The 16,346-nt window shown below is 38.7% G+C and overlaps 1 protein-coding gene, 1 non-coding gene and 1 pseudogene across 2 annotated transcripts in view; 1 reads left to right on the top strand and 2 right to left on the bottom strand.

Annotated features, from left to right (window-relative positions):
- LOC149844857 (alpha amino-terminal protein methyltransferase) overlaps window positions 1–827 on the bottom strand; it is a 46,169-nt gene extending 45,342 nt beyond the window's left edge. The window contains exon 1 of the mRNA XM_089995329.1: window positions 515–827. Within this exon, the coding sequence (XP_089851455.1) occupies window positions 515–718 (204 nt within the window). The 5' untranslated portion in view covers window positions 719–827. The remainder of the gene's footprint in view (window positions 1–514) is intronic.
- Window positions 828–1,094: 267 nt separating this feature from the next.
- On the top strand, window positions 1,095–1,167 carry TRNAR-CCG (transfer RNA arginine (anticodon CCG)). Its single transcript has one exon. It is a non-coding gene; the product is annotated as a tRNA-Arg (tRNA).
- Window positions 1,168–7,226: 6,059 nt separating this feature from the next.
- On the bottom strand, window positions 7,227–7,643 carry LOC149844855 (secreted RxLR effector protein 161 pseudogene; annotated as a pseudogene).
- Between the last annotated feature and the right edge of the window lie 8,703 nt (window positions 7,644–16,346).

Genomic DNA, 16,346 nt, shown 5'->3' with positions numbered 1-16,346 from the left:
GACACTAAACGCTCTGTTTGGGAGCTGGGAATCGGAGGGAAATTTAACCGTTCGGAAAAGTTGAAGCCTACCAGCTCCCAAGCAGAGAGATCTACTCTCTGACGTGAGCTAAGGTAAGCAGCAATCTACTCAAAAACCCCGCTTTTTTCTGGATAAGTGGTTGCATCCAAACGCCAAAAGAGAAAATCTCGAAATACTTGAATCCAGAAATGGAGGGAATGAATTCAACTTCCCGGGGAAAAAGAAAAGAAACATAAAGAAAAAGAAGTTCGAGGCAATCAAAAGCGAAATAAATCAAGGTAACTCCCAAACATTCCGAAGCTCCACGAGCACAAACCCTAAACAAAGGACCATCTCTCGACCCCGAAAAAACCCCCTAAACCCTAACAAATTTCAAAAAGTCCGCAACATGAAAAGAACCAAACAAGATTTTTCATGTTCCCCAGTTCGGATTAGAAGTAAAAAAAAAAACTAGAAACCCATTCTCTCGACGAGGAACCGCCGGAGATCTCACCTCCCAGTAAGAGACGCCCTTGCTGTACCAATCCCTCTTCCTGGCGGGGTTGTTCTCTCCGATCTCCTCGCTCCACATCTCACTCGCGCTCCTGAACTCCCGGCCGTCGGAATCCGACCCGCCGACGTCCATCGATCGCTCGGACACAGCCGCAGCCCGCCGGAGAAATGACGCCCTCTGGTGGCTTCCTCCGTTTTGTTCCATGGGAGGGGAGAATCCTGTAAATGGATCGGGTAATCGATTGAACTTCACCCGACCGGTTACGCCGTTACGGACCGAGGAATGGAAATGGTCAGGTATGGGTCTGCACCGTCTTGTCATGCTTGAACCGATGTCGAATTCAAATTTTTGAAGAGTGTGTTCCGTTCCGAATCATCATTTCGGAATCTCCAGTAGTCAATCCAGGACCCGTTATGTTACGAGTCCTTGTAGTACTGGATCCCTTCAAAATGGGTCAAATCTTATCCGTTATCATTTGGACAAGGTAAAGAGAGTTAGATTAGGTCAGTTATGGAGGCCGTCCGTACGGATTGAAAAACACAGTACAATAACTAAACTAGAGTTTCCATTGTTCATTCATGACCGTGTGGCCTAATGGATAAGGCGCTCGCCTCCGGAGCGGGAGATTGTGGGTTCGAGTCCCATCACGGTCGTCTTTTTATTTTTAAATAATAAAAAAAATCACTTATAACGAGCAATCTAAAATGTCTTTTTCACTAAATTACGAAATTGCTCTTTCTAACGCTTCAGACCGTTACTCAAGTGGAAACTTTCTTTTTAAGTTACAAAAATGCCATTATCCTTTTTACTAAAAGACTTGGCCGAGTCTTTCTTGGCTTATCGACCATTCTTTACTTGCACGATCGGTCCTGTGTGCTACTGTTTGACCAGCAGACCAACTCATGCTCCAGGCGAGTCTGGTAGCTTTTGACCGCTGGACCAACTTGGCTGAGTCTTCTCCAGCCGTTGACCAAATATTTGTCTGCAAATATATGTGCAGTGTTCAACTAGACCCACTTTTGGTGTGGGTTCATCTGAGCTTGGCCATTTGAAGTCATAATGTAACAACCATAAGGCCCTTAGGTTGACTTTTGATAAATGGACCAACTTGGCTGAGTCTTCTCCGCTTGTTGATGAAATCTTCACATGCAAATTTATCTGCAGTGCTCGGCGACAAGATCCACTTGTGATGCAACTGAGCTTGGCCATGTGACAAGTTTATAATGTCGCAACCATGAGGCCCTTAGGTTGACTAGATCGAGTTTCTTAAGCCATTTGGTAGAAAATGACTTAAAAAGAGCTCAGTACGAGTCAAACAAGCCCTTGCTCAGTTTCTCACTTGCATTAATTTTGCCATTCATTGGTTCCAAGTTTATGGCCGACAATGGGTAGGATATGGGCCAATTACCCAACACAATTCCTTATCTAGTTTTTATGAATATGGATCATGATACTATCATCCATATAAAATTGGATAGGACACAAGCCTAAAGCGTAACATCTGACATTTTTTATTTTTATAATATCAATATAATGAATATTTTTGAAAACCTATTTTATAACATTTGAGTATGTGATTGCTTTTGCATCAAAATTTTAAAGAAAATGGTGGTTAATTGGGCAAAAATAAAGTTAAAACAAGCTCAAAAGGCACCCAACAAATTCTAAGGGCAAAATCATAATTTATGACCTAAGGGCGTACACAAATTCTTTAAAATATTCAAGGGGCATTTTTGGTCAAGAGATATGGGTGGAATTTTATGAAAAGACCATGATTTTTGTATAAATCACATGGAGGTAAATTGGGATGAGATTTTGGGTATTTTGGAAATAAAATGAGCAAATGAAAAATAAAATTTTTTGTAGGGGTAGATTGGTCATTGTGAGGGACACATGACACTTGAGTTATGCCAATATCCCTCTATATAAAGGGACCCTGCCCTTAGTTTCTCGCAGGTCGTCTCTCATATCTCTCACTCTCTCTCTCTCAACTCTCTTCTCTTGCCCCCTCTTAACCTTCTCTCTCCCTCCTTTGTTAGTGGGCTGCACCATCAGCCCACCACCATCGAGCCTAGCTCAGTTTAGTCGACTGAACCTTCACCTGAGCCATCACTCACCACTAATCGAGCTCAGCCCGGCTCGATCTTGGTTGGACCTCCACCAGGCCGCTCCTCCTCCATCGCACCACCACCCCTCTCGGGCCACTACTTCCCTACTAAACCACCTTCTTTTCACCTCATTGCATCTGCCACCACCTCAGCCCACCGAGCTCGACTGATTCAATTTTGGCTACACCCACTATCCAAGCCACCTGCTCCCTTCCACCTCTACATCCTTCTACTACCTCAACCACCTTTGCATAGCCCCCAACCACCTTGCCTTGCTCGAGTTGTTGCAACCCACCTGCAACTCCCTCCCAGTCACCCGAATTGCCCTTCCCTTTCAATGTTCGCCAACTACTCGAAGTGGCCTCCCATATCGATTTTTGATCGCCCTGAACCTCTCACTCTTTTCTACTTTCCAACTGTGGTAGAAACAACCTAACCGTTGTCTCCACTAGAATATGTCTTCGCCATGCCGTGATACATTGCTCGTAAATTTTTAATATTAAAATTATGTTCTTTTGACACGTATTAGTTATGATGAATTTATATTTAAATAATTTTGCATGTGTTTGAATGACCTAACCAATGTTCTGAAGGGTGTCTATAACAAAACCCTTTTGTGTCTGCCACTCATCACTGAAGTTGGTCTCATTGGAAACATTTTCACTAAAAGTATTCCCATGACAAACTATCTATAATAATTTAATCACATCTTAGCTATAGTGTGAACCATTAAATTTAAACATTGTTCATCTTATTATTAATCTCATAATATCCACTAATTTAAATATTTCTTCATACAATCACAATTTTTTAATGAAACATACTTATAACGAGATGCCGAATTATTGGACGACTATGAATCAATGACTTCCGATCCAAGGCTCTGATACTAAGTGTAAACTCTAGCTCTAATACCAACTGTAAAGGCCCGACATATTTCAAACAAAAAATATCAAGAAATCTTTTTTTTTCAAAGTTAACATGTTATTGATTTACTTTTTCTTTTCCAATATGTAATGATTCAACGAACTCACCAACGGACATGTTCCAACTCTACTAAGTACTAGACAACCTGCCTAAGCATAAGCACAAACGTGTCTTAGCCTCCTAGTATCAGATCTAGTACGGAATGACCGTTAACAAATCCGATTGAACCATTACATAAAAGAAACTATATGGTTTAAGTCTTTCATCATTGGCATTGCCTTAATCGAAATAAGCTCTAAAGAGTCAGTCTGCACATACACCAACTTTTAATAGCTCCCTAAAACAAAATTCGAGAATAAATCATCTAAATGATAAAATCCGTAAGTTATTATTTATGTGAGTAAACAAAGTGAAAATTATTGATTTTGAAATCAATTTAATAAGCTGAATTTTTTGTTAAACCTCCTGGACACATTACATTTTAAAGCTTGCATAAAAAGCATCAATTACCAAAGAACTGCATTTAACATCTAATAAGCAAATAAATGATTTTATAAAAAATTTATGCATTCATGATTCTAAATATAAACATGTATGATATAACAATTTCAAGCATTTATAACTATAGTCCAAATGAAATTAAGACATACAATAGTAAGCATGAATTCATCTAATCACATGAACATAATAAAAGTGTAGAAAAGTAAAGTGTGAAAATATTTTATGTTCCACTTGATTACCAAATGTCTATCGGGTATGCGTAAGACTAACTACGAAACAAACTAGACTACTCACGTGTTTATTATGCTATGTATTTTAATTTCTCAAGTAGCTGACTGAGTCATCTCCCCCAAGAGCAGAGTCAGGCCGTGAGAAGTAGCAGTGTGCTCAGAGAGAATCAACCTGGGGGCATGGCTATTTTCAGCTCCCTCTAACTCGCTGATAGCACAAGGATCCCTACTCGGTGCTCTCTAGGTGGATCCATTTACTAGTGTCTCAGGTCGAAGATGATATATCTAACCACTCTGCTCTGCTCCATGCAGGTAATGGTGGTCTCTCACGAGAAGAGCTAGCTCCAATTATGGGGATTTGGATCTCATGAGTCTCTAGCTTCTCCTGGTAGAATGCTATTGAAACCTTTGTCTAGGCATGTAACTCCTCGATTAGTGTTAGCTCTTTCAAGAGAATCCATGACTTCTCATGATACTCCTTATGCTTCCCCTTCTACAAAATGATTTTTAAAAGCAATGTCAATATCTTTAAAAATATTAAATTTTTGTCAAAAATATTGAATTTTTGTCAAAAATATTGAATTTTTGTCAAAAATATTGAATTTTTGTCAAAAATATTGATTTTTTGTCAAAAATATTGATTTTTTGTCAAAAAAATTGATTTTTTGTCAAAAAAAATTATAAATAAATAAAAGGGGTCTATGAGTATAAATAAGGTATGATTTCCAATATCACTATCATAAATGCTAAAGACCTACATTCCTAATAGAAAAATAAAAAAAAGCTAAAAAGGACAAAAAGGTACCTCAAAAGTCAAGTCAGCTTAAAGTCATATCAAGTCCACCTAGGCAGTCAAATGACCCTCGTCAAAGGCTATGTCTCATGCTCTCTAAGCCTCCTATAGAGCAAGCCTCAACTCTGTCACAATCAACCTCAACTTGGCCACAATACACTAGGTCTCCTCTAGTGCATATTGGACCCTTTTCAAGGAAGTGGTCCTCTTAGACAAGGCATCCTCCAGGCTCTAGATCTGCACCTTATACACCTCTCTCTCTTTCTGCTAGAAAGATTAAGGTCAAGTTGCAAAAGAGCATAAACAACACAAAAAGCAGAAACTGAAATAGTACCTCAAACTCTTGAGAAGGCCATGAGTTTGGAATAGACTCGCCCACCAACTCCGCGTAAGAAAAGAGTTCAATATCTCCCTCTACTCCCTAATCCTCCTATAGGAGGAGATTGCCAGAAGTTGCATCATTCTACGCTAGAACCACAACTCCTAGTCTCACATGTGCTCTATCTGGGACCAACCTATTGTAGAGAGGGCCTAGTTGTACGGTTGGGTACCACTTCAAGAATTTGCATCATTCTTAATCCATTTCCATAGTGTGACCTAAAGTACTAGACTGTCCAGAGCCATCCAAATATTCCATGTCATCCACATCTTCTCAGCTCTTGACTTGAACCAAGGAGAAGTGAACAACCTCTACAACCCTGGTACAATAGGAATGCCTTGTCGAAGGCCAAACTATCTCATCACCCAATCAGGATAATAAGGCTCTATGATCCTGTCAAACAAGAGCACACAAGGGGCACGGTCTAACAAAGCAACATCGCCCAAGAACTACTCCTCGTCTAGAGTGTAGGGCCTCCAAACCACCTAAAAGCGGAAAAGATAAGTCAAAATGATAGAAAAGAATGATGAGATATCAGAAGCAGATAAAGAAAGAAAGAAAAATTCCATACCTAGGAATGATCTAAAGAATCCAAGGCTCGTCTAAGAGATGACTGACTATACTCATCACTTTCGTGTTTAGCCTCCCACCATCTCAACCTATGGTGATTAGAAGGAGGAGGAAGAGTCGTCAGGTGCAATTATTGTTGGACATTAGGAGTTCTGATAAAAGCAATATCTTGGATAATCCATCACATGTGAAAAAATAAACCCTGGCTAACTAAAACAAGGATACATGCATTCTGTAGAAAAACTAGAAATACAGAGAAATAGAAACATGTACCTTGTGTCCCTACCATTGATTGATGATAGAGCTCGGGTGTCTGGAGTAGAGCAGAAGAGCCTTCTCCTCCAGCTTTTCTCTGCCTTATGTGAGTCACAACACTTAATGAAAAAATTAGAGTAGGGACCCAACCGTGTAGGTTAAAACCTTTAGGAAGATGCATATCACACACCCCTGCCCTCAACCACGCAGGGATACTAGTATTCTCTTCTGTAACTGACTAACAGTTACAAATAAGCCCACGACTAAGTGGGACTTATCTCCACTTCAAATCAACGCACATTTGACTTCCATAACGGTTAGTTATGGAAAATGGATTTGGATCCAAACTAAATCCGGATGAATCCAATCTGAATCCAGATAACTAACAATCTCCCACTTGGACAAAAATGTGTTATTCCCGAATGATTTGAAATAACAAATTTGAATAGATTGCCTCAATTCTATTCGGGTCTAATTTATTTTGCTTCAACAAAATTCTATTCACATAGATAACTTTATGCAATATAAGTAAAAGAATAAACCTTTATTACAGCATGTGATCACATGTACAAAATTGTGTATCTGACTATAACAAAATGGAGAGACCCATCCTCTTTATATGTTTAACATATAATCCCGGGGCCAAACCCTTAGTAAGAGGATCTACAACCATTTCTTTGGTACCAATGTTGTTAATATACACATGTTGAATCTCAGTCATTTCCTTGACAACAAAGTACTTTAATTCCATATGCTTGCATTAAGTAGTACTTCTGTTATTGTTAGAAAAGGACACAACAACTTCATTGTCACAATATACTCTAAGTGGTCTCTCAATGGATTCAACCACTTCGAGTCCAGATATGAAGTTCTGCAACCAGATAGCCTGTGACGTCGTCTCAAATAGTGCAATGAATTCAGACTCCATAGTGTGTGCAGCAGTAGTGGACTACTTCCCACTCCTCCAAGAAATGACACCACCAGCAAGAAGGAAGATATATCCTGTTGTAGACTTTCTACTATCAAGACATCCTCCTAGATCAACATCTAAATAGCTAATCACTTCAAGGTGTTCCGATCTCATGTAGGTTAACATATAATCTTTTGTCCCTTGCAAATACTGCATGACCTTCTTTGCAGTTGTCCATTGGGCATGTTCTGGATTCAACTGAAATTTGTCAAGAACCCCAACTGCATAGGATATGTCAGGTCGGATGCAGGTCTGCGCATATTGCAAACTACCAAAAACTGAAGCATATGGTATTTGGTTCATGAGTGCCTTGTCATCTTCAGTTTGAGGGCAATCCTTGAGGCTCATTTTATCCCCTTTAAGTATGGGTGCCGTAGTAGGAGAACAATTCTCCATCCCATACTTTTTTAAATTTTTATTTATATAGGTTCTTTGAGAGAGGCTTAAAACACCTTTTGCTCTATCTCGACGGATCTCTATGTCGAGAACAAAAGCAACCTCTCCCATGTCCTTCATCTCAAAATGAAAGAAAAGAAAATCTTTGATTTCTCTGAGCATGACCTTATCGTTTGTTGCAAGTAATATGTCATCTACATATAATACCATGATTATGAACTTACCCCCACTTATCTTGAGAAACACACATCGGTCAATGATGTTTTCTGTAAATCTAAAAGCCAGAATGACTTTAGTAAATTTAATGTACCATTGGCGGGAGGCATGTTTAAGTCCATATAATGACTTATTTAACTTGCAAAACAAACGTTCAGACTCATCTTTAGAGAAACCTTGAGGTTGATCCATATAAACTTCTTCATCAAGTTCACTATTTAGGAAAGTTATTTTTACATCCATTTGATACAACAACAACAACAACAACGCCTTCATCCCAAAACAATTGGGGTCAGCGATATGAACCAAAAAAGAAATTCATTTTGGGTCTTCCACATGAATCCTTTTCCTCCAATCATTTCTATCCAACGCCATGTCCTCGGTGAGGTTCAAAGCATTCATATCCTTTCCTATCATCTCCATCCAAGTCTTCCTAGGCCTACCCCGACCTCTTTTAACTAATATATTTTCCCATTTCTCCAACCTTCTAACTGGAGCATCATTAGGCCTTCGCCGAATATGTCCAAACCACCGTAAACGATTCTCTCGCATCTTATTTTCAATGGGTGCAACACCTACCTTCTTACGTATCTCTTCGTTCCGAATCTTATCTTTTATTGTATTTCCACACATCCATCTAAGCATCCGCATCTCAGCTACACTCATTTTTTGAATATGATGTCTCTTGGCAGCCCAACATTCCGTACCATATAGTAAAGCGGGTCTAATAGTCGTCCTATAAAACTTTCCCTTCAACCGCAATGGCATTCTACGATCGCACAGCACTCCAGTAGCACTTTTCCATTTCATCCACCCAACCTTTATCCTATGATTTACATCTCCATCAATTTCTCCATACTTTTGAATGATGGATCCCAAATATTTGAAATAATCATTCACCGGTATATCTTGCTCACCAAGCTTCACTACACTCCCATCACTACTTCGTTGCTTACTAAACCGACATTCCATATATTCAGTCTTACTCTTACTCAACTTAAAACCTCTAGCTTCCAATGTCTGTCTCCATAATTCTAACTTAGCATTAACCCCAGCTCTAGACTCATCAATCAAAACAATATCATCAGCAAACAACATACACCACGGTACATTTTCTTGAATTGATCTCGTAAGCTCATCCATCACTATCGCAAATAGGAAAGGGCTTAAAGCAGATCCTTGATGTAACCCAACCGTTATCGGAAAATTGGTTGTCATCCCTCCACAAGTGCGGACATTGGTTACTACTCCTTCATACATATCTTTAATTATACTAATGTACTTGAGAGAAACACCTTTCTTCATCATTGTCCACCAGAGAACGTCCCTAGGTACTCTATCGTATGCCTTCTCTAAATCAATAAAAACCATATGCAAATCTTTGTTCCTCTCTCTATATCTTTCAATAAGTTGTCTAAGAAGATGTATAGCTTCCATAGTTGATCTTCCAGGCATAAAACCAAATTGATTCTCCGATATCATGACAACCTTCCTCAACCTAGACTCAATCACCCTCTCCCAAAGTTTCATAGTATGACTCATGAGTTTTATACCACGATAGTTTGTGCAATCTTGTATATCACCCTTATTCTTATATAAAGGCACCAAAGTACTCTTCCTTCACTCATTAGGCATCTTATTTGTTCGCCAAATCAAGTTAAAAAGATTTGTCAACCATTCTAAATCTTTCTCTCCCAAGCATTTCCAAGCCTCGATAGGTATACCATCTGGGCCAACTGCCCTTCTTGATTTCATTTTCTTCAAAGCCTCTGCAATTTCTTTCTTTTGAATCTTGCGCATGAAGTCACGATTTATCTCATGAAAAGGAATGGAAAAGTCTCCAAGATCTTGAGCATGACTATCATTAAATAGCTTATCAAAATAATCTTTCCATCTCTCCTTAATCTCCTCATCTTTGACTAAAACCCTTTGCGTTTCATCTTTGATACATCTAACCATACCCAAATCCTTCGATTTCCTATCTCTCATCTTTGCAAGCCTATAAATATCCTTCTCGCCTTCTTTGGTATCCAACTTGTCATAAACCTCCTTATATACCTTAGCCCTCGCGTTTCGAACAACTTTTTTAGCTTCCTTCTTTGCTATCATATACTTCTCCAAATTCTCATTATCACGACTCTTACTTAGATTTCTATAACACTCTCTTTTAACCTTAATAGCTAATTTGACATCCTCGTTCCACCATGATGTATCCTTACCTAGTGGTGCACCGCCTTTAGACTCACCCACTACCTCCTTAGCTACTTTTCTCATACCACCCGCTATCTTATTCCACATTGATTCTGAATCCTCCTCGAGACACCAATCAACTTCCTTAACTACCTGCTCTACAAACATTCCTTGTTTAGCTCCTTTCAGTGCCCACCACTTAATTCTAGGATCTATCCTATGTCTATCCCTTTTGCGGCATTGTCTAATTCTAAGATCTAAAATTAAGACTTTATGTTGTGTAGCTACACTTTCTCCTGGTATAACCTTACAATCGATGCAACAACCCCTATCTCTCTTTCTAAGTAGGAAAAAATCTATCTGACTCGTATTAACCCTACTTTTAAAAGTTACTAGGTGAGACTCCCTCTTCCTAAACCAAGTGTTTGCTAAGATCATATCATAGGACAAACAAAAATCTAAAATCCTTTCTCCAAAAATCAAATTCATTTCCTTTTTCTGGATTCAATTTTAGATTCAATTCCATATCCCAGATCATATTTCAAAGTTCAATTTAAACTTTGGAATTTCCTGATTCATCTTCTGATTTCAAGATTCAGGTTTAAAATCAGATTTATTCTTTATTTTTCAAAAATCTCCAAAGTTATATCCAAAGATTGAGTCTTGATTCTCAATTTAATATCAAGGTTTTGAGATTGATTCTGAATCTCAAAAATTCGATTTTTCCTAAGTTTAAAGATCACTTTTAAATTCAAATCTGGATTTCTGAAATCCAGATCCATCCTCAAAGTTCCATTTGGATTTTCAAAATCCAATTCTATCTTGGATTCTAGATTTAGAACCCAATTCCACCTTGGATTCAGATTTTCAAATCCAATCCCATCTTGGATTCCAGACTTCGGATCCAATCCCATTTAAGATTCCAAATTTCAGATTCAACTCTATCTTGGATTCCACACTTCGGATCCAATCCCACTTAGGATTCCATATTTTGGATTCAACTCCATCTTGGATTCTAGACTTCGGATCCAGTTCCATTTAGGATTCCAGATTTCAGATTCAACTCCATCTTGAATTTTAGACATCGAATCCAATTCCATTTAGGATTCAGACTTTGGATCCAGTTCCATCTAGGATTCCAGATTTTGGATCAAATTTCATTTAGGATTCCAGATTTCAAATTCAGTTCCATTTCCAATTCCTACTTTCAAAAACCATTTTCAAATCTATTTCTTAAGTCTAAATCCAAATTCAATTCCTCTTTCAGGTTCTGAAATTAAGAATTCCTTTTTCAGAATCGATCCATTCAAATTCAAAGTCCATTTTTAACTTTAAAACTCCATTTTTTCTCAAGATTCTATCTCAAGTTCCAAAAGCTCCTTTTCTTTTTATCTCTTCAAATCAAAATCCATTTTCGAAACTCTAATTATTCCAAGAGTTGAAATTTCAAGTCTCTTCTTCCAGATTTATTTCAAATTCTAAGTTAGATTCAAAAGCTAACTTTTTCAAACCAATTTCAAATCTTTGAATAAATTCTTCACTCCATTATAAAATTTATTTCAGAATCACTTGGAAAATCTCAAAATTTCTAAATTATTTTCTCAAAAGCATACATCTTTGCATTTTGCATTGCACAAGCATGATTCTTTGTGCATTTTAGACTTAGAATATTTTTTTTAGATTATATTTAGGCAAAGCAAAAAGGCATAAGTTTGATTACGGTACCAAAAATGGTCGAACCTCGTACCGACGAGCGAATTTTGTCCCTCCATTTTCCCACAAATTTTCAAAAACGGAGGCAAGTAATTTCAAAACATTTTCAAAATTAAGGTCAAGTGAGACCTTTGCAAAAGAGTTCCTCTCTTTCTCTTCTTTCTTTTCTCTTCTCTCTTCTTTTCTATCTTTTTATTTCCCTTCAAAAAGAAAATAGAGGCTAGAAAGGAAAAGAGGAAAACCAGAGAAAAAATTTTGCAATGATGACAATTAGTTCCAAAAGGGATTTAACTTAAGAACTGGGGATCAGTAAGAATTCAACCTACAGATCGAATTTTTGAGAATGAGATTGGTTCGAAAGGGGTTCAACCTAAGAACCACTAGGTTGAGAAGGACTTTTGGTTCACAAAGGGGTTCAACCTCTGAGCCGTATTGGTTTGGCAGGCGTTCAACCTACAAATCACATTGGTTTAGCAGGGGTTCAACCTACAAACTGTCAATTCCATAGGGATTTAACCTAAAGATCACATCGGTTTAGCAGGGATTCAGCCTACAAATTATCAATTCCATAGGGATTTAACCTAAGGATCACATCGGTTTAGCAGGGATTTAGCCTACAAACTATCAATTCCATAGGGATGTAACCTAAAGATCACATCGGTTTAGTAGAATTCAACCTAGAAACTATTAATTCCATAGGGATTTAACCTAAGGATTACATCAGTTCTACAGGGATTAGACCTACAAACTATCAATTCCATAGGGATCTAACCTAAAGATCATATCGGTTTTGCAGGGATTCATCCTACAAACTATCAATTTCATAGGGATTTAACCTAAGGATCACATCGGTTTAGCAGGAATTCAGCCTATAAACTATCAATTCCACAAGGATTTAACCTAAGGATCACATCGGTTTAGCAGGGATTCAGCCTATAAACTATCAATTCTATAGGGATTTAACCTAGGGATCACATCGATTCTGCATAGATTCAGCCTACAAACTATCAATTCCATAGGGATTTAACTTAAGGATCACATCGGTTTAGCAGGGATTCAACGTATAAACTATCAATTTCATAGGGATTTAACCTAAGGATCACATCGGTTTAGCATGGATTCAGCCTACAAACTATCAATTTTATAGGGATTTAACCTAAGGATCACATTGGTTTAGCAGGGATTCAGCCTACAAACTATCAATTCCATAGAAATTTAACCTAAGGATCACAGTTTAAGAAGGAAGGGTTCAACTTGTGGGTTTTGAATAGACCATCATAGTTCAACTGTATATGGTTTGCTTTCAGAATTATCCCCTTTTTCTGAATGGAGACGAAATGAATTTGAGGAGAATTTTGAGGAAGTCATGGAAAATGATTCAGGTTTATCCCTTAACCTAAGCGGGGAATCTCAGGTTTATTCCTTAACCTAAAAGGGAAGAGAATTTAATGCAAATAAATGCATGCAAATGCAAATGAATGCAAAATGATGTAAATGGGTGCACATGCATGCAAAATGAGAGATTTGTTTGATCCTGTCTGCATATAAGATGTTTTGAAGACAATTTTCAAAATAATGCCCTAGTGTAACTAGGAAAGAAGAATTTGACCATTGTTGAAGAAAATATATTGAGGAATTACAAAGGATGGGATAGAGGATTTAAGTATAGAAAATTTTCAAATGTTGAGCATTGACGGGGTCTGATAATTCCACACCATCGGCATTGATGAGCTGATATGAATTACGGGGTAATGCTTCCTTGACAACATAGGGTCCTTCCCAGTTCGGCGACCATTTGCCACCTGGGCGGTGCTTGAGATAAGTCGTGGATCTGAGCACTAGATCATTGACTCAAAATTTCTTTTTAATGACAGATTTTGCATATTATTTGGCTATCATCTGACAATACGATTGAGCATGCTCCGCTGCTTTGAGCCTTTTCTCATCAAGTAAATCAAGTTGTACCAGTCTTTGTTGCTGATACTGATCAAAGGACAGCTTCAGAAGTGATGCCAACTTCAGAGCGGGATTCTAAACATGTAGAGGCAATACTACTTCAGTTTCGTAGACAAGCTCTGATGGAGTAGCATTGGTCAGAGTGCGAATGGTGGTTCGATATGCCCACAATGCATCATGAATCTTTTCATGCCAATCACAGCCTGTTTCCAAAGTTCGCTCCAGGATTCGAATTAGAATTTTGTTGGTGGCCTCTGCCTGACCATTCCCTTGAGGATAATATAGAGCTGAGAAATGAAGATAGATTCTGAACTTTGAACATAATGTCCTCATTCTTTCGTTCTTGAAATGACGGTAATTGTCTGACATAATATCATGTGGGATGCCGAAATGACAAAGAATATTCTTGTGGATGAATGAGACCATATATCAACCTTTTATTGTGCGTAGGGTGACAACTTTCACTCATTTAGTGAAGTATTCTATTGCGGCAAGAAAATATTTGTGGTCATTTGAAGCAGGAGTGATGGGGCCGATCACATCAAAGGCCCACATAAAAAATGGCCATTGGGAGATGATGAATTGCAGATATGTTGTTGGCGCATGAATAGAAGGTGCGTGTATTTGGCATAGAGCACACTTCTTCACAAAATGGTAGTAGTCTTGCTGCATAGTTTTCCAATAATATCCTTCTCGAACAATTTGCTTGATAAGAGTTTGGTAGCCGACGTGACCACCGCAAATGCCTTCGTGTGCCTCCCACACGACTTCTTTAGCTTTATCTTCGTCTAGGCAACTGAAATATTCAAAGTTGAATCCATGATGATAGAGGACATCAGCGAGAATAAAATATCGGGCAGACATGCGTTAAATCGCTCGTTGCCCTTTTCAGTGATATTCTGGGAGAAGGAGACAGATGTCTTCTCCTTAATGAGAGCCTTTCTGAGACTGTCTTCAGCTTGGTCAGACATCATTCTAATCATCATTTTCTTTAACATTTGATATGCAGCGAGATCAATGTCATCCCTATCAGTCTGACTCTATCTTCTAGCAGATCTTGGAGAATTCATTTCTTCTTGCCTGCTGCTGAAATTACCGATGCACTGATACAGTGGTGTCTTTTTGCTTGATCTGATCTGAATCACTTGGGAGTATTGGTGCTCTCTGCAGAATGAGATGGATGATTTAGGATTTGATGATAATGATTCAAGATAGAAATGAATAGATTTGGTGAGAATCAGGTTGTCAATTGAAAGGATATCCCATTACTAGGGATTGAATCATCGCTAGAATCACAACAATTGTGTTGACATTCTTTGTAAAATAAACAACTGGAAATCTGCCTTGTTACCTAGGCGAGGTCGTCAAACCATGATAAAATAAAAATTGAAGGAATTTTATTGAAGAAAGACATGATTTTATCAATAATAAACTTGATAGAAATAAGGGGGACAAACAATTTTCCACCACTCTGGATAATCAGCAGACACTCGAGGACCCGAAAAAAGAGTAAGATTGACAAAGGAATCCCATCCATATCTGGCAGAATGGTATGCTCAGAACTACTGTGCTGATGTGGGATCGAACTTTGGCATGATCCATGATAGTAGTCGAGCTTCTACACGCCTCTGTCTCTGAGAAAATTGTTTGACACATCACTCAGGATGGTAGTAGACATAGAAGAATGAACCAAGTAGATTGAACCGCTTGCCATATGCACAAGTGTATCTGGGAGGTGACTCCTGACGATCAAAATAGTCCCACACAACCTCTTTCTCTTGAAGGTTGTCGATCAAGAATCTGTATCATGCAACTGGAAGAAGCTTCTCACCATTGTATCTGAATGAATTGGCTTTGGTCGGCACATGTCGGAGGAACCAGAACTGTAAGGCATAAGTGCACCCTTCGACTAGAATTGACTCTTCGAGTGTAAAGCGGGTCAATCCTCGATATATGAAAGCGAGTGTGGCCATGACTATCGAGAGGCGGCTGGTCTGTTGACTTCCACACCTTCGCAGGAGCTGAACTATTCTGACATCCACATAATTCTGTCTGTCTGGGAAGAAAGCCAGTCCCACAGTGCATAGGACCATCACATGATGAATTCTCTCTCGAGCTGTTCTAGATAATGAGATGACTTCTGTGAATTCCCCATACTATCGGTAGATCTCGATCAGATTCACATATTCATTTTCATTTTCCTTAATCAGTAGCCAAGACTTATGCCCTGTCATGCAAGCTAAAGCATTTTTATGATCCAGACCCTTAACATTGATAAAAAATTGTTGCTCCAATGCATCTCCAGGCTGACCGGCTGGCTCAGGCAATCCCATAATCTTTGAAAACTCGTTCATCAACAGGGTCATCTCACTTCATGGGAACCAGAAAGTATAAGTGTGTGGATTCCACCGCTCTATCAGGGCAAGGATCAAATTGTCGTTGACTGTCAACTTTCCCACTGTGGATGCCAGTTCTAAGCCACAATCGCTCAAATAGTTCAAAAACATACGGGAGAAGTTTTTAAGCCATGAATAATACCATCGGGGAATGAAGGATCCGGTGTTGAGAGTCCGATGCTCGGGAAGACTTTGCCGCACCTCGTAGGAGATGTGGCGCTCAACAAGGACA

This window comes from Nuphar pumila, chromosome 2 (genome assembly GCF_984573655.1).
Source record: "Nuphar pumila chromosome 2, dmNupPumi1.hap1.1, whole genome shotgun sequence".
In the NCBI taxonomy this organism is placed as follows: domain Eukaryota; kingdom Viridiplantae; phylum Streptophyta; class Magnoliopsida; order Nymphaeales; family Nymphaeaceae; genus Nuphar; species Nuphar pumila.
The sequence above is the reverse complement of the archived record's forward strand: the minus strand, read 5'-3'. Positions and strand labels throughout refer to the sequence as shown.